Below are 22,481 nucleotides of genomic sequence, written 5' to 3'. Positions count from 1 at the left end.
TTATTAAATCCTTAGTTTTGTTATTGTATTTTTAACTTTAGAATGCCTATTCAATTTTTCCTATATGTTCTTTGTGAAATTCTTCATCTTACAGTCTATTTAAAAACATATTAATCACAATCATTTTTAAGTCTGCATCTGATAACACCAATATCTTGATGGAGGGGTCTGTTTAGGTTGACTTTAAAACATCGTATTTATTTGGGCGTTTCTACTATTATACTGATAATGTTTTAAGTGAATATCAAACACAATAAATTGTAGAGGCTCTGGCTAATATCTTCCTTTCAAGATTTTTTTTTTGGACATTTGGTAAGATTTGGGAAAGATCACTTTAATTCAATAAGTAATTAAGATAGCTTGTGCTTTGTGAGCCTTTATACATTTCCTTTTTTTTTTTTTTTTAGTTTTTTTCTTTCTTCTAAGGCCTGGCTCTTCAGGGGTCTCAACTAAAAGCTTGGATTAGGACCTCCACATTGACAGTCTTTGAAGTACAATTTCTATTTCATCAGCAGTGTGTCTGCTAAAAACTTTTCTTAGTTTTTTGACTGTCTATTGCCAATTTCTATTTGGCTTTTTATACCGTTATTTTGCATTGCTTAGGATTTGAAGAATACCTCAAAGGCTAAAGTAGCACAGAATATTAGTTTCCCTTCAATGTGTTCTTTTTTATATTATTATTAGACTTTTAAGTCCTGACTACTTGGTTGCTCTCAAATGCTTTTAAACTTTTTTGTATACTTAATTCATGTTTTATGATTGTTCTTGCTGGGACAGTTTGTTGTATTACATGCTACTCTATAATAGCTGAAAATAGAAATCTCCAGCTGGAATTGCTTTAATATATGTCAGTTAGCTACATCTTACATTTCAGGTGTGTACCTTGTTTTAGTCTGCCTTCTGATGGTATAACAGAATACCACAGACTGGTTAGTTTATAAAGAAAATAAGTTTGTTTGGCTCATAGTTCTGGAGACTAAGAAGTCCAAGAGCATGGTGCTGGCATCTGCTCAACATCGGGTGAAAGCCTTCTTGCTGCATCAAAACATGGTACCAGGGTAGTAGGGCAAAACAGAGCATGTGAGACAGAGCTCACTTTTATATAAAAGCCACTCCTATGATAACTGAACTACTCCCATGATAATGGCATTAATCTGTTCATGACAGCAGAGTCCTCATGACCCAAGTGCCTTTGAAAGGCTCTGTGTCTTGCACAGTGCAAGCAAATTTCCAAGACATGAACTTTTGTGGACTACATTTAAGCTATAGCATACCCAGTTCATACTAAAACTCATCCAGGAGTAATAGTCTTTGTATTAGAAAAAATTATTAATATAATTGAAAGTTCAGTTAATATATAAGACCTGTTAAGAAAATGTAGTCTTCACAAATCAATACAACACCAAATAATTTAGAAAGTGATTTTTAAAGATAAGGTGGTTAGGTTTTTTTTTTTAAACCTTTCAGAGAAATATAGGATTTCTGACTCTTTATTCTTCCTTTCAGTACACTTTAATCTTGATTTGATACACAAATATGATTAGTATGCAGTAATTTGGAGACAAATTTACTACAAGTGAGAAACAATGATAGTGGAAAACATTAGTCTTGAAAATATCTTCCCAAAATCTTTCATTGACTAAAATCTTACTTGCCCAAAAAAATTTCTATCATTTTAGTCTACATTTACTGAAATAATACTCTTAGTTTTTCTTTTCTTCTAATCTTGAGCCAATAGAGCAAAAGTGTAAGAATTTTCTTAAATATAATAAAATGTAGAGTCTTTGTATTATTTACATAATAAGCACATTTTATAGCCATTTATGGTTTACAAAGTACATTCTCATGCACTATTTGTATTTGATCCCTACTATAGCCTTGTGAGTTTGGCAAGGTAGGTGTTTTCCAGTTTTACAGGTGAGTAAAATAAGAATCAAAGACTCAAAGTGCTTTTTCTACATCACTCAAGAATAAAATAATAAATCTGACGCTCACATTTATGCCTCTTGATTCTAATCCCATGTTTATCCATCTATACTATGTTGCCTCCTTCAATTAGCATTCACTAAGCACCTATAATATGCCAAAACCAGAATTAAGCACTGGTGACAGACAGAAACATAGCACGAGCAAGCAAACAAATTAAAACATATGTTGGATTGTGAGGAAAGGCTTCCTATCTTCTTTTGCTGTGTTTCTTCTAAATTCTTGAAAGACCGTGTATCTATTAATCTAGTTCACAGGATTTATTAAATACTTATTGTCAACTCTTGGTGTCATTGGGGGATTGAGAAAGAAACAGAAGGCATAATTCTTCCCAGAAAGTCCTTTGTATCTAAGTAATATAGACAACAAATGAAGCAATTTGAGAAGCAGATACTCAATAAGTACTTGTTGTTTGGTTTCATAGGGAGCCCGTCAACATATGCAAAATCATATGTTCATGTTTATTTTCGTGGCTCCTCTAAAATGTCTGCAATTTGGAATGGTCTCGTTCAGGCTGGACTGGTTAGCAATCCCAACAGCAACCACCACATGCTCACAGTGTCTTCCACATCAGTTATAAATTACAGACCACTGCCTGGAAACCCTTGCTACATAAAGCCCAAAGCCTATTAACCATAATTTCCTCTCTTCCTTTGTTTGGGTTCGACTCTCCAAACACTGACTGAGAATCTTCAACAGAAAACGCAATACATGTTTAATTGATTGGATTTCAAAGATGAAAATCCCTAACACCAGGCGTCAAAGAAGAAGAAATGCATTGATTGAAATTTATTCTATTACTGATATTTTATTATTAATTCTCATACAAATTCTTACTAGAGATATGATTTTTCTCATTCTAAAAATGATTATCTTAAAATTCAGAGATGTTAAGCACTGGCTAGTAGCGCTACAGATAGGATTAAAATTGAAATCCAGTTTATGGAAAAACTCATGGTCCTTTCTCTCTACACCAGGGTTTTGGAAACATTTTCTATAAAGAAAGCAGATTAAAAAAAATACTTTAGGGTTTATGGGCCATTCAGTCTGTGTCACAACTACTTAACTACTACTTCCGTTAGCATGAACATAACCATAGTCAATATGTAAATGAACAAGCATAACTATATCTCAACAAAATTATATTTATGAACTCTGAAGTTTGAATTTCATATAATTTTCATATTATTCATGTTTAAAGTTTTTTTAACCATTCAAAAATGCAAAAACTATTCTTAGCTCACAGGCTGTACAAAAACAGGCAGTGGGTCAGATTTGGCTTGTGGACAATAGTGTGCTAATATCTATTCTATATCATGTTTCCAGTAAATATTAAAGATATTTACTAGTGTTTGCTTTATTTCCACACCATGACAACCTTCACTTTTAATTCTACTTAGTAAACAATGCCTCATATGAACAATATATTGTGATATGGAGGGATCCAAAGGTGAATGAATTACCATCTTCACCCTTAAGGTACATACATAGCAGTGGACATGTTTACAAAAATATGGTAGAAGACAGAAAGTTGTAAGTCATGTGCTACAGATACAGTAAAGTGAAAAATAGACTTGAAAGAACTTGGTAACTGATTGGACATAAGGAGATAGAGATAAGCATTATCTCAGGCTGAATTATTTCATTTATCACATCTTCCACTCCCGGTTACACACACACGCACGCGCGCGCACACACACACTCACGGGTTTAGTCATTTTAATCATAACAGATTTATTTTAGTGCTGAAATATGTCAGAGTTTTCTTTTCTTTTTTTTGAGACGGAGTCTCGCTCTGTCGCCCAGGCTGGAGTGCAGTGGCACAATCTCGGCTCACTGCAAGCTCCGCCTCCCGGGTTCACACGTTCTCCCGCCTCACTCTCCCTAGTAGCTGGGACTACAGGTGCCCGCCATCACGCCTGGCTAATTGTTTTGTATTTTTAGTAGAGACGGAGTTTCACCGTGTTAGCCAGGATGGTCTCGATCTCCTGACCTCGTGATCCGCCCGCCTCGGCCTCCCAAAGTGCTGGGATTACAGGCGTGAGCCACCGCGCCCGGCCAGAGTTTTCACTTCTCTATAACATTCCTGGTGGGAAACTTATATTTTTTTCCTTCTCTGTAAATGATTTACTCATTATGTCTCCCCAAGAAATACAAACTTACCTTCTACTTCTGTCATTTAGCTCAAGGATTATTTCCATTATAGAACCTAACCCTTTCTAAACTCTTCTCCTGAGCCCCAGGTGGTATAATTGATCACTTCATCCTTGATACACGCTGCTCTCAAAGTCCCTGTATACTCCACTGTTCTTGTTTACCTATCTCTTCATCCTGTGAACTGTAAGGATCTCGGGGCAGAGGCCGTGTGTAGTCAAGATTGTATGTTCAATACTGAGTGCAGAGCCTGCTTATTGTAGTGTTCAAAACTGGTGAACGCATGAATAAATGACGAGATATTAAGTCTTAGCCTTGGCAATGGGGAGCATATTGATAATATCATTTATGACACAGAACAGAGGTGAATAAGTAGGACTGTACACTGGTCTAGACTGAAAAGAGAATGGCCACTACCATTTCTTCTGAGGCCAGAAATAGTGGCAAACCACCTCTTCTTGAAAAGCCTTTTAAAAGATGGGCTGCAGTTCGAGTGGAAATCACATCAAAGGGAATTTTTCAAGGATGAGGAGAATTTGTGATTATCTTTGTTTGTGGCAGGTTGGATTTGGATTCTCTAGGAAATATATATTCTGAGATGGAATTTGGTATGCAGGCCATTTACTAAGGAGTGGTCTAGGGATCACCATCTGTGAGCGAGAATGGAAAGAAGCATAAGTGGGTAAAAAAGGAAGTTGAGCAGCCTTAATGTTAGACTCAGCTGACTCCTTCTGTGGAGAAATAATATATATGACCACAAAGGACAAGGCGGTTCAAAGTAGAGTAGTACTTCTGTAAGGTCCTAACATTATTCATGAGATAGTAATATTTTTTGGAAGTAGATTGCAATAAGCTAGAGATGCATATTGTAATCTCTAGAATAAAATATACACATATGCACAAATAACTGTAGAGGAAAAGTCAAAGAGAAGATGAATGGAATAATAAAATAAATGGATTCAAAGAAGGCAGGAAAAGAGGAACTAAGAAATGAATAATTGTTGGAAACAACAGAAAATAAATACCAAGATGGTAGACTTAAACCCACCTATATCATTAATTACATTATTTAAATTATCTAAAAACTCCATGCAAAAGGCAGAAATTGTCATATAAAAAGAACCAGTTACAAAACTGTTTATGAAAAACACACTTCAAATAAAAAGACATGTACATCAAACAAAAGGGTGAAAAATTATGTACCATGTAAATCCTAAACATAAGAAAGTTGATGTGCCATGTTAATATCTGACAAAATAGATTTCAATACAGTGTGTTACCAGAGATAAAGGAGCATATTTCATAATGATAAATAGGTTAATTTCTAAAATAGACATCATAATCTTGTTATAAATTGAAGCACTTAAGAACAGAGGCTCAAAAGAAATGAATTATAAATTGACAGAACTAATGAGCAAACAGCCAAATTTATAATCATAGTTGGGGATATTTTTCACCTATCTGTTAGTAATTCATTTAATAAGTAGGCCAAAAAATCAAAACAGATATATAAGATTTGAAGATCATTATCAAATATCATGATCTAACTCACATTTGTAGAAACACTACACTCAAAACAACTGTAGAATGCTCATGGTACATTCACCAAGACAGACCATATACTAGACCATAAAACAAGTCTCAATGAATTTGTAATGTTTGAAGCGTACAGACAAATTAGTAGCAAGATATCTAGGTCATTCCCAAATTAAGCAATACATTGCTAAATAATTCACAGGCCAAAGAAGATTGTATGGAGGAAATTAGAAAATATTTTGAGCTGAATTATAATGAAACAAAATTGAAATTTGTGGATGCAATTTTAAAAAGTACTTACAGGGAAATTTGTAGCATTTAAAATGCCTATATTTAGGAAAGAATCAAAATAAGATCAACAATCAGAGTTTCTACCTTAAATAATTAGAAAAAGATCAAATTAAAATCAATTAAAATAAAAAGGAAAATCACAAAGAGCAGAAATTAGTAAAATAGAAAAACTTCAATATCATTACTATTATTTTACTTTCTCTGGAAATAGAAGCCAGTGCAGTTAGACTTTTGATTTTATACTTTATGAGATATAAAAGAAGTTAAACATAAAATATGAAAGAAGGAAGTAAAATTTTAGTTAGCATTGAAAAGAGAACAACCTGAGAATTATTTCACTTAGTATCACAGTTTAATACAAAATTAAGGTGAAAATAAATGTGCTGACTAATTTAAACAATCACCAACAAAAATGAAAGTATCTCAGTAGCAATAAAAATGGTAAAATAACTAGAAATAAAACTAAAAAGAAATTTGAAAGATCTCTATGAAGAAATGCTACTGAGAGATACCATGAGGGCTTGAATAAATGAAGAGGCACAAACTGGTCCTGTATAGAAAGACTCAATATCATACGAATGCTGATTCTCCCTAAATTTTAAATTTCCCATAATCCCAATAAAATCCAAACAAGATATTCAAAAGAATTACACAGTTGATTTTAATTTTTTTGTGTGTGTGTGGAGATTCTGAAAAAGATGAGTAATGGAGGCCTGGCCTTATCAGATATCAAAATACATCATAAAATTATAGTCATTAACACATCAAGGTGCTATATATAAATAAACAGATTAATGGAACAGGGAAGTTCAGAAGTATGCCCAAACATATATACATAAATGTAGACTTAACCTTAAACATAATACTTTAAAGACAATGAGACTAGTACATCATTTCCACATATCCTTGCCCAAACCCGATATTACCCAATTATCTCAATTTAATTAAGATGATGGGAAAAATGTGATATCTTACTTTTGTTAAGTTTTTCATTTTTCTAATTATTAATGGGGTATAGCATCCTTTACATAATAATTATCAAGCATTTAGGTTTTTTTCTCTTTAATTATTAGTTTTTGCTAAGATTGCAAAGATACCTTTTCGTTTTTAAATTAGTTTTATACTTTTGCCTGTCAAACTTTAGCCTTTAATATATTCAACATTTGTTTTTGTATACAGAATAAGACAGGGATCTACTTTTAAATACATGTATAATCCAATTTTTCTAATATCGTCTGTTAAAGCATCCACCCTTGTCCTAATGATTGTAGTCTCGAGTTGATTATAACCAAGTTCTAGACATTACGTGATTCTAATTTTTAACTCTCTTTTATATTCCATTGGTCTTTTCATCTGTTTCCTTTACCAGCAATACACTGTTTTTATTACTATAGCTTTAACCATATAAACATAGCTAGCAGGACATGTCCCCTCTCCCACTTCCTTATACGTCTTTTTCAAAACTGAATTAGCTTTGAAACCAATGAGAATGAAGACTCAATGTACCAGAATCTCTGGGACACATTTAAAGCAGTGTGTAGAGGGAAATTTATAGCACTAAATGCCCACAAGAGAAAGCAGGAAAGATCTAAAATCGACACCCTAACATCGCAATTAAAAGAACTAGAGAAGCAAGAGCAAACAAATTCAAAATTGAATGAACTATTCGTTATTCATGAACACTTACTCGTTATTTGTGTGCCATTGTGCATGGCCAAGAAGTCATTATTAAACACACACACAAAATTCAAGAACTTGCTACCTATACTCCTTGTTGAGAAAAAATATTAAAAGCAGCCAATTTTAGATTTGAAATTTTAGAACAAGCCTTAAGTCATTTTTTCTGCCTCTTGAAAAACATACTTGTACATATGGTCTGAACTTAATCAACCCCTTGATTTGTATTAATTGATATGAACTTGTGATTTTTCTCCTTTGATTCATAATTATGTTAAATAGCCTTGGTAGATTTTTTTTTAGTTGTCAAATCATTTTTGCCTTCGTGAAGCAAGACTACATACTTATTGTATATTTTAAACGTCTTGTTGGATTTTATTGGGTAATCTTTTATTTTTGACTTTTGCATGTAGAATTATTTTATATATTCATTTTTTGAATATTCCAATTATAGAAGCCTCATATAATTGCTTGTACAATTTTCTTTTTTTATTTTCTGGAGCCACTTGTATAAAATAAGGATGATCTGTTTCTTCAAAATTTGGCAGAGCCTACCTGTAAAACCAACTGGTATGGGGCTTAACTGAGAGAATACTTATGACTGTCACTTAAATTTATTTGATTTTTATTAATGTCTTATTTTTTCTATTTTTTCCAATTTTGAATTTTTTGTTATTTCCAGAAATTTATTAATTTCTTCCATATATGCAAATTTAGTGCTGATATTTGTTCATAATGTGTTTTTATTATATTTCAACTCTATTTTAGCTGTAGTTGTTACATCCTTTCTTGTGTATATTTTTGAACCTTCTTTTTCTCTTTTTTTTGATTACGCATGCATGGGGTTTGTCTGGCTTATCAGTGTCTTCAAAGTACAACTTTTACTTCATTCATCTCTCGTTTTGTTCTCGTTTTTGTTTTTTGTTTTTGTTTTTTTTTTTGTATTTCATTGATTTCTACTCTTATCTTCATTATTTCCTTGCTTTTTGTTTGTCTGGATTTACACTGATGTTCTTTTTCTAGGTTTTGGTGTTGAAATGTTTGGCTAATTTGTTTTTGGTGTTCCATAATTTTCCCCTCTAAGTACTACTTTAATTGTGCCCCATAAATTGTGACATATAAGGATTTTATTGTCATTCAGTCCTAAGTATTTTGTAATGCTCTTATAATTTCTTTTTAAAACCTTGGATTTTTAATAGCATTTTGTTTGTTTCTAGCACTTATTTTTCAGGGCATAATAACTTTTATTGTGCCAGCTGTGTCTTTATTAGATATTTTTTTCTCCTTTTCTTGGCCCTACATTTTATTAGGAAGTACTTAAATAGTGAGTCTTTATTTATTCAGGAATTAAGGGCCAGTCCAAGGTAAAAATGTGTGCCCAGTATCATTCACTGGCCAAAAAGTGTCTACCACTTTTACCAATTTTATCTCTATTTTTGTTTTTATACATAAACATCCACAAGATCCTTTTCTCTATTGCTCTTTTCCTTTTTAAATTTGTGTTCCTTATACTTCTTTCTTTTCTCTGTTCATTTTTGTTTTCCTTATTGTGAATTTTTTAAGTTGATGTGTTTCATTTTTTATTTTCTTATAACTGACAAAAAAACCACACACACACACACACACACGTTGTACACTGTAAATATATATAATTTTGAGACGGAGTCTCACTTTGTTGCCCAGGTTGGAGTGCAGTGGTGTAATCTTGGCTCGCTGCAACCCCCATCTCCTGGGTTCAAGCAATTCTCTTTTCTCAGTCTCCCTAGTAGCTGGGATTATAGGTGTGCCCCACCATGCCCAGCTAATTTTTTTTCTTTTCTTTGTATTTTCAGTAGAGACGGGGTTTCACCATGTTGGCCAGACTGGTCTCAAACTCCTGACCTCAAATGATCTGCCAGCCTCAACCTCCTAAAGTGCTGGAATTACAGAAGTGAGCCACCATGCCCGGCATAATGTAATACTTTGAGATATATTTATATGTGTATATATACATATGCGTGTGTGTGTATATATATATGTATATACACACATATATGTGTACATATATATGTATATATACACATATATGTGTACATATGTATACACATACACATTGTGAAATGATTGCCACAATCAAGTTTATTGTACATTCTTACATCTTTTCAACTTTGGGTTGCAGAAAAAAACAGAACAACCATTTCAATTTAAATTTTAGATAAACAATGAATTTTTTTTCTTTAGTATGGGTATCTCCATGCAATATTTGGGCATATTTAAACCTCATCGTTTATCAGATAGTCAAATTCAAGTGCCCATACTGTGTTTTGGTTTGTTTTGGCTAAATCTGGCAAAATAGTTTATAATTTAAAAAATATAATTAGTCAGATGCTAATCACTTATTCAGAGATGACTTCAACCACCCAGGAAACTGTCCAGATTTCATAATTTAGCAAAAAAAGAAAAAGCCCATGTACAGATGGCACCAAGTCCACTCACTACTTTGGATTATTTGACTGTGTTTATAGGAAAGTTGACAAGACCCTTTGTTAGAGCTGTTGACTTTACATTGAATTCTAACAGTATTTGTTATCTGAATTTGCAGTCTGTTTTATAAAAGGAGCAACAAATTAGTAGGGGTTTAGAAACTGGGAGAAAATATACACTCAGAAGACCAGTAATGTAAGCCTTGTTTTTACCATTAACCAGTTAAGTGACCTTATAAAAATCATATTACCTCTCTGGGCATTAGTTTTCTATTCAAATTTGTTTCAAAGGATGCATTTGGATTGGATGATTTCTTTCGGATCTGCATTTAAGTTTAAGCTTGATGGTGAGTTCATAAAAGAAGATAATAAGCAAATATGGTGAATGAAAGTATTACAATCTTAGACTACTAAGTGCTAAAGGCAAAGATAATTATATCTATTAATAGCTTTAAAGTCTTGTTACTCAAAATGTGGTTGGCATGCAGAAACATTGGCATCACCAGAAATCTAGTTAGAAATGCAGGATCTCAGCTCTAGGAACTCATAATCTGCATTTTCACAAGATCCTCAGGTGATCTGTATGCATATTAAAGTTTGAGGAGCACTGCTTCAGAAGACTGTTACCTTAGCATTTAGTAAGATAATTGATGTTCAAAATGATTTAAAATTGTCTCCAATTCATTAAGTGAAAATTCAGTTAAGTACAGCAGGGATACCCAACCCTCAGGCTATGGAGCAGTACTGGTCCGTAGCCTGTTGGGAACCTGGCCACACAGCAGGAGGTGAGAATTGGGTGAAAGAATATTGCCCCCCTGAGCTCCACCTCTTGTCAGATCGGTGGCATTAGGTGCTCATAGGAGAGCAAACCCTATTGTGAACTGCACATGCGAGGGATCTAGGTTGTGGGCTCCTTATGAGAATCTAATGCCTGATGATCTGAGATGGAACAGTTTCATCCTGAAACCATCCTCCTCCATTCCCTCCACCCCCATCTGTGGAAATACCATCTTCCATAAAATAGGTTCCTTGAGCTAAAAAGGTTAGGGACTGCTGAATTTCAGGATTCTCTACTTGAGGAGGCAGAAAATTGTCTAAGGTGCATTTAAGTTATTTCTATACCCATGATTGAAATTTCTAAAATGATCTTGTGCTTCAGAAGAAAATCTTCTGTTGTTTGGAAAATGAATCTATGTGGATCCCTGCATTTTGTGGGAATCCTGCAAAAGCACAGATGACTGTGTGTACGTGAATCTCATTTCCATCAAAAACTAACTGAGTGCACTGACAGAGGAGCTCCAATTCTCAGTGGGTCAATAGTTTATTCTGAGGGTAAAGCACTCATTTCCCTCTTTCCTGTTTCATTGTTACTAATCTTTTTATTGATTTTTACATGAAAGCTTTTTCCAGTCCCAGACATGGCAACTTCACAGACTCATGAATAATTGGGATAGCAATGTTTTTTTATCCACGATAGAATCCTACCCAGCTGGGGAATGCTCTCATTTCTTTCTTTGCTTATGCATTCTTGTTCCTGAAAGAATCCTCTCCAGCTATGTTCCATAACACCTTTTCTCAATGTCAGGCTTTGTCTTAAATGGGTTTCTCCAGGATTCAGACTGAGAGGAGGATTTGCCAGCAGATAGTTTATTGAGAACCTGACTCAGAGCAAGATCTGTGGAGGAGTGAAAGAACTAGCATTGAACAGACAAAGGAGAACTGAAACAGCCCCCGGCAGGTGTCAGCATCCCACAGAGAGCTGGGATGGCCCTTCAGAGTTGCCCCACTCTGTATACCACTCACCCCAACCAAAAGGTTATTGGACATTGCCTGTCCACTCCACCTCCCACTCCAGGAAAATGGCATGGCCTTGTATAGAGAGGTTTTTTCCCCCCTCTGAGGGCAGTTTCTGGAAAGATTCTTTCCAATGAGCTGAATGCCAGAGTCATGAAAGAGGGGATGCAGCTGACACATCACAGTACCCAATACAAATTTGACTTTGTCTCTTTCTGACACTCCTTCCAAGTTCTATAAGCTCTTCTAACACAGAATCTCTGCAGACTTAGCCTTGGTGTCTAAAATCACAGTTTGAGGACATGCTCTCAGAAAGAATTCAGCCAGTCGTCTGATTCTGATCTAACCCCCTTCCATGGACTTGACAAATCATACATTGTTGAATGTCTACCCCTAGTTCGGGTGGGATTATAGTGGTTCCCCCTTCATTTCAAAAAATTATGAGTTGATCTCACCCTTCTGAAACACACACACACACACACACACAAACTCATGATGTGTTTGTAGCCTTTCTTATACTATGAAGGAATAACTCAGGAAATCAGCTGGGTTTTAGCCATACAAAGGTGGGCAGGGGCTCAAACATCAGAAGAAAGTAAAAACAGGCTCCAATCACACCTACCCATTTTGACCCACATCCTCAATCATGGAGACAACCATGGCAGCTCATTGCCTTATATCCCCCCTTCATCCATTAGATTTGGATTTCAGGTAAGATCCCTTGAAACTTTGATTATTAAACTCTTCCTGGACAAAATTTCAGAAGTCCACACAGATAGCAATAGTATTAGGTTGAACCAGAAGAAATTGCCAATATTTGATAATTCTTCACCTATAAAAAAGTAATGTGGTTCAATCAATAGTGCAAGCATTCTTAATCTGATTTCTCTCAACCTCTAATTGGACCACGAATGGCTTTTAAAAGTGTCTGTCAGCCCCCTTAAAATTGTGTAAAGCTTTTATGACTAAGAGATTATGTGACTTTATTTCTGGGGGGAGTAAAAGCACAAACATCAATAAGTTTTCTAATCTATGATTTCCTGCTTACCCCAAACTAAGAACATTGGTTCAGTCAACATAATACAGAGCTTAAATTGGGAAAAACCGAGTTCCTTCCTCTCTAGCATTTACCTAGGGAAAGCCACTTAAGCTCTCAGAATCCTAGTTTCCTCTTGTGTAATATATCCTTTATATCTTGAGGCTACTGTTGTTCAAAAATATCAAAAAGGAATAAAATCACAATGAGCGCAGTGGACCCACCAGCAAAGCCTGTAATCAGGCTTGGCAAACAGAAGGTGATGCCTGCCTACTTTTCGTCTGGTCTAAGGTCTTCTGTTTCCCTGTGGAATCAGGAAGTGCCATAGATGAGTGAAAATGAAAAGGCACAGAAGAAAACAACAATCCAGTAACCAAAAGCATTTTAAAACCTCAGAGAAGATTCTTTTCAAGTTTGTGGTATAGTTTCAGAATCTGCTATCCAGTGAGCGCCACAAAGGATGACCTGGAAGTTGAAATGCTTGGCTTGGGAGCATATTGAGTGTGTCTGTGCCCAGCAGGCAGATTGAAGGGGGATTTCTTAAGCCCAAACAGTTCTACATCAGAGACACTTTCTTTCAATCTTACCCCTCACCAGTGGCCAATGGTTAGATTGCGTAGTTAACATGCAGTCTTTGGATGAAAAATCAACTGAGTGTGTGAGACTGGCTTTCCCATCTCTCAGAATCTATCTATCTATCTATCTATCTATCTATCTATCTATCTATCTATCTATCTATCATCTATCATCTATCTGTCTGTCTGTCTATCTGTCTATCTCTATCTGTCTACCCATCTTTTGTTCATTTTCTCTTTGTTTCAAAATATTTTGTAATGAATTCACTAAGCTAATTTCACTAGCAATCCCTCTATCATGATACCAATTCTCAGACCTGAGAATCACTTGCTTTTCTAACAGTACTTGTCTCCTACCTGATATCTAGCTAAAGTTTTTCTTCCTTGCAAGACACATGCTTAAATTAATTTTACATTGTGCATGTAATATATGAAAGTAATCTCTTTGTTAAAATGAATAGTAAAATGTTAGATATAGCTAATAATTCTTTTGACTTTCCAGCACTTTGATTTTTTCTTATGGGGCATCAATGATGCACATCTCAGATCTGAGTAGCTCCTAAGGGGTCTTTTAGGAGAGCTTTGTCATTAAGAGGACAGCTGTTCACAAGCATGCATTTGGAGTGATCAGAAGAGTGTCATACTTGCAGTGGCAAAGGTGACACAGGCATAGAGCTTCCTACTGTCAAACTGTCTTCCTGATGTTTCTGCTTGTCTTTCATGTCTAGGAGAATAAATTCATTATCTCTAATAAAGCAAAAATAGTCTGGACTCTATATATATATAAAATGTATTTCTTTTGTACAATTCCTTGTATTCCTGTATAAAATGTATTCTCTCTCTATATATATGTATGTATTCCTCATTTAAATATATTTTTAAGGTTGCTCTTTCCACAGCCAAGTCACAAATGTATATGTAAAAATATATATTTATATATATTTTGTGTATGTTAAAATGTATATTTATATATTTTAAAATATATATCTTATAAAATATATAAATATATTTATATTTAAATTAAAGTCACATATATACATATATATTTGTTACTTGGTTGTGGAAAGAGCAACTTAAAAGTAAATATATTTAAATAATAAATAATCTGAAAGGATTTCTAAATTGCAGTGCCAATTCTAGAAGTTTCTATGTCCTTATGTACAGCAAAAGTAGATTTTTAATAAATACATTTTAAACTAAATTTCTGAAAAGCCTGCAAGAAAAATTATATATTTATTTTAAAGTATAATGTATTTTTCATAGACTCAATTTATAAAGTAGAGATACCAAGAGCCTACAATATTGATCATTTCCATGGAAGCAGATCTTGGAATACCAGTTCACATTTCTACAAGTATCAACTGAAAATAGCATATATGAAATTTTTTAGGCTATACATTTCAGAAAATCATAATTCCCTCTATATTAAAATATACAAATATGTTTAGTTTTAAATTTTTATTTTTTTTACCTTTTTCCTACATTGTAAATACACTAATTTTTTTTTTTGGAAATACAAATTATCGAACACTGAATTCTTACTAAATAATAGTCACCATTCTATGTATTTTTACCTGATTTCATTTAATAGCCATAGTCAAGCTGTCGGTAACATCTCTATTTCTTAGTAGCAGAAAAGAGAAACCCTAGGCTCAGAGAAGAGAGATATGTTGCTCAAATTTACCAGCAAATAAAGAACAATCCAAGAATCGAACTCAGGGTTTCTGCCTGGCTTACTCTCTCTCTCTCTAGAACTGTGAATTTAGTGGGTTCCTTTTGCCTCTGCTTGAATTTATTATACATGTACATGCAGATTCAGGCTGGTTTCTATTTTTGAAGATCCAGCAGTTGTATGAGGGTTCACACTTTCTTCTGCTAGTTGCTGTTTTGAACATACATGGGGTCCGAATGAATGAAACTTGGCTACCTTTCTGTGTCACTGTGAAAGGAAATGCACAAGACTCAGCATTCCATAACTTGATCAAACACTTGTCTCTGCTTTGTGTAGCCTAAGACTCCTCTCTGCCTGTGTCTCCTTTGTAAGCCTCATCTGAGGTTTTCCTACTTAAGCCATGGCCTGGAAATCCTGGCATAACTTCTTCCCACAAATCATGGCACAGAGACCTTGCCACCAGGAACAGGCAAAGTGATTTGATATTCAAAGACCCTTGGAGCAAGGAGGCATATTGCTAGGAGATGAAAAATAGGTTGGAGGTTTAGGCAGCGACGTTCAAAAGGTAGACACTTACACCATAAGGCCTACCTTTATTAACTAGCTTAAGGTGGGTATCTATTTTGGGATCCAACAGAAAGTGGGAAGGCTGGGTTTCCTCCTTGTTGAAGCCACCCTACTCTTCATGCCTGAGTACTAATGGGGTAAAGCCACCAGGTACTTGTTTGGATTCTGTTCCTGGCTCAGAAAATGACACAGAACTTTCTTCTAGTACTCAGGTTTCTTTTGTGGTGTATGAAAAGGAAGAGGTTATGGAAATTCCCAGGGGGCTTTGATGTCATTTGCTGCTGGAGCTGAGGGCACTGAATTGGGCTCTTGGTTACCTTAGGGTGTGTTTCATGTCTAGCCCTCATCCAGACAGGGACAAAGGACTTCATATGGCAAGTGTAATCTTGGGTCTGGTTGTTTCTTAAGTTATGAAGAAACGTTTGTTACTTCAAAGAGGAGAAATAAAAAGGGGGGAAAAGACACTGTAAAAAGAGAGAGTGTGACTGGTCTTTCCCTCAAAGAAGGAGAGAAAGAAGGGAGAGCCGTGCTGCTTTGACCACTGAAAATCATAAAATCATCCTAATTAAGCCAGCAGTGCAAATGAACTCTATAAACATACTGCCAAGGCTCAGGAAAAATGAGTCTGTGGACAAGGAAGAATTCTTGTTAAAATGAAAACATGTTTTACTCTCCTGCTCCCCACTTTTAGAGGAAGGCCCTGTCATTAGATGTTGTACCCTGCTTTTACACTGGGAACAATTTTCCTGGAGCTTCATCACCCTTAGAACCTGATAAAAAGCTATAGAAATGCACGTAGAACTTTGTAAGGTTCAGTTCCAGATTCTGATCATACAACACCCATATAACACCAGGGAAAGTTGGGATTTATTCTCAATGGAAATTAAGGAAATATTCAGCTATGGGAAATAAAACAAAAGTAGAATTACCATATCAAATAAGTCCAGTGTGGAAGATGAACACTGGACTCTCAGCAGTAGCAAGAATCTGCTCTTCATCTTCCAAACTCTCTAAGATGTTTCTTTTCTTTTCTTTTCTTTTCTATCAAAGGATTTCTAAGGAAAACACTTCCATAGTTCACTCTGAAAGTCTGTTTTAGTGTTAATCACCCTAACCATCTAGGGACATTCCTGAGTGATACATGAATTTTCCTGTGTCCCATTGTTGGCTTATTTTCCTGGCCAGGGACTGGGTATACATGCTTGATGCACCAGGAAGACACATAAGAATAAACAGTTTGGCAGATTCTAATTTCAGAAGCAAGAGACTCTGCAACAGCATATCTCCCATGTCAGAGTTCACATGCTATGTGAGAGGTTCTGATAAAAATTTTGGGGAGAGATAGGAAGATGGGGAAAGATAACTAGACATGGCAGTTCAGAACTTGGAACCATTTAGAGCAAGATGCTAGTTTGATGATTCTTCTCCACTGTTTTCACTTTGGCAATAAGGAGATATTTATTGCACTGGCTCTGCAGTCATTTATTGTCTCTGGCAATGGTTTCTTTAAATGATTGTTTTCAGAAATTTAAAGAAAGACAGGGTCAAGTAAAAAAAAAAACAGTTCAGGTATCAGTCTCAGAAAAAGATAGGATGTTCAGCATCTGAAAATTATCTTCTTTCCATTTGATCTTGTTGTTTGATACAACCTTGAATACCTTTCTGTGTCTACTCCATATTTTTAGCATTTATAAAAAAAATGGAAGCTCTTACTTTATAAATAGTGAGCTCTCTAAGAAGAATAAAAATTGTATAGCACATGTCTTGATAGCTCAATGGAAATAATGACTTATACATAAATGTGCTTATGCTTAGGTGTGTTTCAATAGACCAGGAGAGGCCAGAGCAATTTTTATTTTTTTGACAACTGATGGCCTAGTTCCCGGAGAGCATCAGCAGCCGACAGTGACTCTCTACCTGACCGATGTCCGTGGAAGCAACCACTCTCTTGGTGAGTCTGACAAATATCCCTTTAGGGTCACTAGAGGACAACCCGGTAGACCCAGAAGTCAGCTTGATGTCTGTCTTTTATGTTGTCTGGGATCTTGCCTACATCATACATCTAGGTTTTGGCATCATACACCTATTAAGAGGATAAAATGAATACAAGATATGGAAACATGGTACTAACAATGGCTGAAAATATGATTCATCTCTGTTTATCTTCAGGAACCTATGGACTGTCATGCCAGCATAATCCACTGATTATCAATGTGACCCATCACCAGAATGTCCTTTTCCACCATACCACCTCAGTGCTGCTGAATTTCTCATCCCCATGGGTCGGCATCTCAGCTGTGGCTCTAAGGACATTCTCCCGCGTTGGTCTTTCGGCTCCCAGTAACTGCATCTCAGAGGACGAGGGGCAGAATCATCAGGGACAGAGGTACAAACTTCCCTTTCTTTCTTTTGTTTCCTTTTCTTGTGGCTCTAATGATTGGCTCACATTTACATAGTGTTATGTATAGAGTGTTTGCTCAATCACTAACTGAAAAATGAATTTAGGAACTACTAAAAAGACATAGGAAGCAAGCAAAGAATAATTTGTGGAAGGCATACTTGGGTTTTATATTTTGTTCTTCTTTCCTTAGCTGACCATAATTTTTATGTAAATATTTAATGTCTTTACAAGGTCTTAACATCTTTTTTACATATAAAACCACCAACTTCAAATCAACATTGTTATATAAACTGCCAAAAATTCTCTGCCAAAAACTCAATGTTCCTTAAGCAATGTATATTTTTCCACTTCTTTCCACCTGGACAGTGTATATAGCAAGTTTAACAATTGCTTGCTAGGGTGTGTCATATAATCATTTAGAATTATATGTGGAAATAGGAAATGCATTAGCTACATATGTCTTTCTGTGGATGTCTGTGATTGTCATCCTCTAGACAGATGTGGCTATGAGGTTCACTAGCATCTCAGCAGCAGCTATTGGAAGGATTGTACTCACAGTGTTGGTGTGCCCAACGTTAGGGGAAGGAGCCTCCCAAACACAATAATCTATTCTGCATTTGGGCTAGAATCACTCTATGCATGGTCTAATCAATTGAGTGGGACTACAGGTGACAGGGTTCATTCCTCAGCAAGGGAGGTGAGATCGCTTACTTGTTACTAGGTGATTATGATCCTAGTGACAAAAGCTGGGGTTCCAAGAAGTGCTCCATCACCAAAAAGAAATTCTGGTGCCACAAAGCTCATTCAAGGCATCCCAGATACTCAGACCTCACAGGGATGGGAGTAGAGAGTACTGGTGTACTATGTTAGTTATCTATTGCTGTATAGCAAATTATACCAAAAGTCAATGGCTGAACACCATAAACATTATCTCACAGTTTCTGAGGGTGAGGAATCTGGATGCAGCTTCGCCGGGTATCTCTGGCTTAAGATCTCTTATGAGGTTGTAGTCAGGCTGTTGGCCAAGGCTGTAGTTACTCAAACCTCAAGCAGAGCTGGAGAATTCACTTCCAAGCTCACTCCTGTGGCTACTATCAGGCCTCAGAAGATCCACATCCAAGCTCACTCATAAGTGCTGGCAGTGAGCATGCTCACATAGAAGTGCTCAATTCCTTGCCAAGCAGGCCTCTCCGCAGCTATCTGAGTGTCCTTGTGACATGGCAGCCAGTGATCCAAGACAGAAAGAGAGCCAGAGACGGTGAACACGTGAGAGACTACCCAAGAAGGAAGCCACAGTCTTTTTATAACATAATATTGGAAGTGACAGTCCATTACTTCTGGCATATTCTATTCATTAGAAATGAGTCAGTAAGTTCAGTCCATACCCAAGGGGAGGGGTTGGCATAGGGGCATGAATCTCTGGGGGCCAGTAATAGTAGTTTATGTTAACTGAGCATTAACTACATGCCAGGTATTGTTCTAAGTGTTAGAAAGGGAGAAACAGTAAGGGGTAATGAGTGTCATAAGGTTAACTAGTTCATCTGCAACTTTAAAGTCTTCTTTCTTAGTAAACAAATGCCTCCAAATATTAACACAAGAATGTAGACTATTAAAATAACATTTATTAGAATTATGGCCTCTATCTCATATATTTTCAAATTATATTCTCTACTGGCTCTACCTCTGGCCTTAAGCCATACAGCATTTCTTTCAGGTCCCTGAAACATGTGTTCTTGGTGAGCTTTGCACATAGTTCCTACTTTCTTGACTGCCTTCTAATCTTTCTTCACTTCAGCTCATACTCTACCATCAAGATTCACCTTTTGTGAAGTTTTGGCAAACGGATTCCTCCCTGTTCCCATAGGACATACTGCATAATGCAAACTCTGCAAAAGCAGCTGTCACATTGGGTGATAACTATTTATTTACTTGTTGTTCTTTCTCATTAAACTCTGAGCTTCCTGTAGTGGATAATTCTGCTCACTATCTCTGAATATCTACAGAAGGCCTAGCACATAGTAGGTATGAGAAACTGTTTTGGATGACAGTTGCCGACTTTATCTCTAAATGCTCCATGAACAGAACTGAACAAGAAAAAAAAAAAAGTAGAAGTTACAGCCTTTCTAGACATGAGGAACAAGAATTCCCCTTACAATCATAGCTGTGAAGTCTCAACAAAGAAGTTGATTAATTGTAATTATTGCCGCTAGTTCTTCACTTCTTCTCATGTGGCACTGTGGGAAAAACAAGTTTCATATGCATGCATGCAAACCAGGAGAAATAGGATATGATTCTCCAGTTTACACTGTGTATCTGGAATGCATAAGCATTTCCAAACCACATGTGACTGACAGGAGCCATGCAAATTGACTTTTCCTTGTCAGCCAGCAAATCAGTGCAATGTAGTAAATTTTGATATACGGGGAGCCTAGTAAATCCCATATACTTTAATTGTGAATATAACTGAAACCTAAATCCCTATGTATTCTCAAAGAGTCAAAGTGTTTTTGCAGCCTGTGTCTGTCACAGTTGTATATGTAGAGGCACCACGATATAAAACCCTCAAATTCTGGGCATAGTGAGAGGGATTCCTGGCTACCTCCTTCTTACCCCTTATGACCTGAATTCCACTGATACTTACATGGGCAGGGGAGAGCTGACAGATGCCTGCCAGTAGAATATGTGTTATCCATTTTGTATTTAAACATTAATGACCAGTGGCCCATCCCTCCTGCAACACTACACTTTAAAACCAACCTGATTGGCCCACAGAATCTCAGATGAAAGCCAGTAAACCTAAGTCAGCCTCTCCAGTGATGTTCATGATCTTTATCTTGGACAAAGTAATTTCTCCTTGCTTCCCACTTAGCTACTAACAACACAGAAGAATACGAAAACTCTTATCAAAATGAAAAAGCAAGACTGGCAGCCAGAATCTGTGAGGATTTCCTCCTGATTACAAATGTACTGGGGTTAAATTGAGAAACATAATTGGAAATCAAAGCATGCACGGTTTTTGTTTTCTGGAAAAAAAATGCATTTAAAGAATAGAGCCATACTAAAAGAGGAGACGGAAACAGGTTATTCTTTCTTCATTCCCTGGTTCCTTTAACTTGGTTCTGTCTCAGTCTTGTTTCTCACTCTGTTATGATGACTACCCAGTTTATGACCCTTTGGGCTTATTCTACTGATCATGAACCCTTTAGTCTTGAAAACCAAGTTTCGTTTTCCTGATTTTGGCCACCAGTGCTCAAGAAGAGCTTAATTCATTCTTACCCTCCAGTTGTTTCCAGCTCTGGCCACTTTAGGGATAGGTTCTGTGCAACTTGCCACAGTATCAGGATCAGGCGAACCTCCAACCATCCCAGGATTGTGTTGATGGCTTTGGGAAGTGGAAACTGTCTATTTTATTAATGTAATGGGATTTGCAGTGTGTCTAAAATATAACCCAGACACCAATATGTTAACATACCTAAGTGAGCTGAATTAGTTTACAGATAAACAGGACTCTTTCTACTTTGGGAATTTACAAGGTCAAGATAGAAAAGTTTAACAGTAGGCAAGAATTGCTGATGGGCATGTGGTTTCTCCAATCGAATTTTGTTCATCCAATCACGTGGATAAAATGAAAAAATTGATTGTAACTTCTGTGACTTACCTGATAATATATCCATAAGATCTATGAGTGCTGAATCTTCAAAAGATACAGAACATTATCTCCTTTTCCAGGACATGGATTGATGACCATAATTGAAACTTTTGACTACTCTACTCATCTCTTTACAGCATTTACACTTTTTCTTCAATCTGCATAGATTTCCCAATCTACCTGGTTGAGAATGTGGTGTCAACCTTTTATGCAATTGTGCTTCTTTCATTTTTCCCTTGTATTCCAAACAGTTTTTGATTTATATAATTTGATATTAGATAGTTAAGTATATAATTTTTGTGAGCCTTTTATCTTTATTAGGATCATACATCTTGCCAATCCTTTTACCCCTTTAAATGCCTGTGGCTTTGTATTCTACTCTTTCTGGAATTAAAATGTCTGTCCCTGCCTTCCTTTTGTTTGTATTTGTTTGATAAATATTTGCCTTTCTTTTATTTTTAACCTTTCTCTGTCTTTGCTGCCAGTGAGCCCCAGGCACATAGCTTCACTGCACTGTTTACAAAGCTTTCAGATTTTGCCATGTCCAACTACTCCAAGATTTTATTCCAAAAGTTTATCCCATGATCCTCAAACCTCTAGGATTCTTTAGGACTCAGTAGCATTTTACCTTTAGGACATATATCTCCCAATATATAACGGCTTTTGCCACTGGTTCCACAC

The 22,481-nt window shown here is 35.9% G+C and overlaps 1 protein-coding gene across 1 annotated transcript in view; it reads left to right on the top strand.

The window, feature by feature from the left end:
* The window catches only part of PAPPA2 (pappalysin 2), a 299,157-nt gene that overhangs the window by 171,679 nt on the left and 104,997 nt on the right, over positions 1–22,481 (top strand). The window contains exons 12-13 of the mRNA XM_009438817.5: positions 17,566–17,701; positions 17,920–18,136. Coding sequence (XP_009437092.3) covers positions 17,566–17,701; positions 17,920–18,136 — 353 coding nt within the window. The remainder of the gene's footprint in view (positions 1–17,565; positions 17,702–17,919; positions 18,137–22,481) is intronic.

Source organism: Pan troglodytes, chromosome 1, assembly GCF_028858775.2.
Source record: "Pan troglodytes isolate AG18354 chromosome 1, NHGRI_mPanTro3-v2.0_pri, whole genome shotgun sequence".
Classification (NCBI taxonomy): Eukaryota; Metazoa; Chordata; class Mammalia; order Primates; family Hominidae; genus Pan; species Pan troglodytes.
This window is presented reverse-complemented; position numbering and strand designations above follow the sequence as displayed.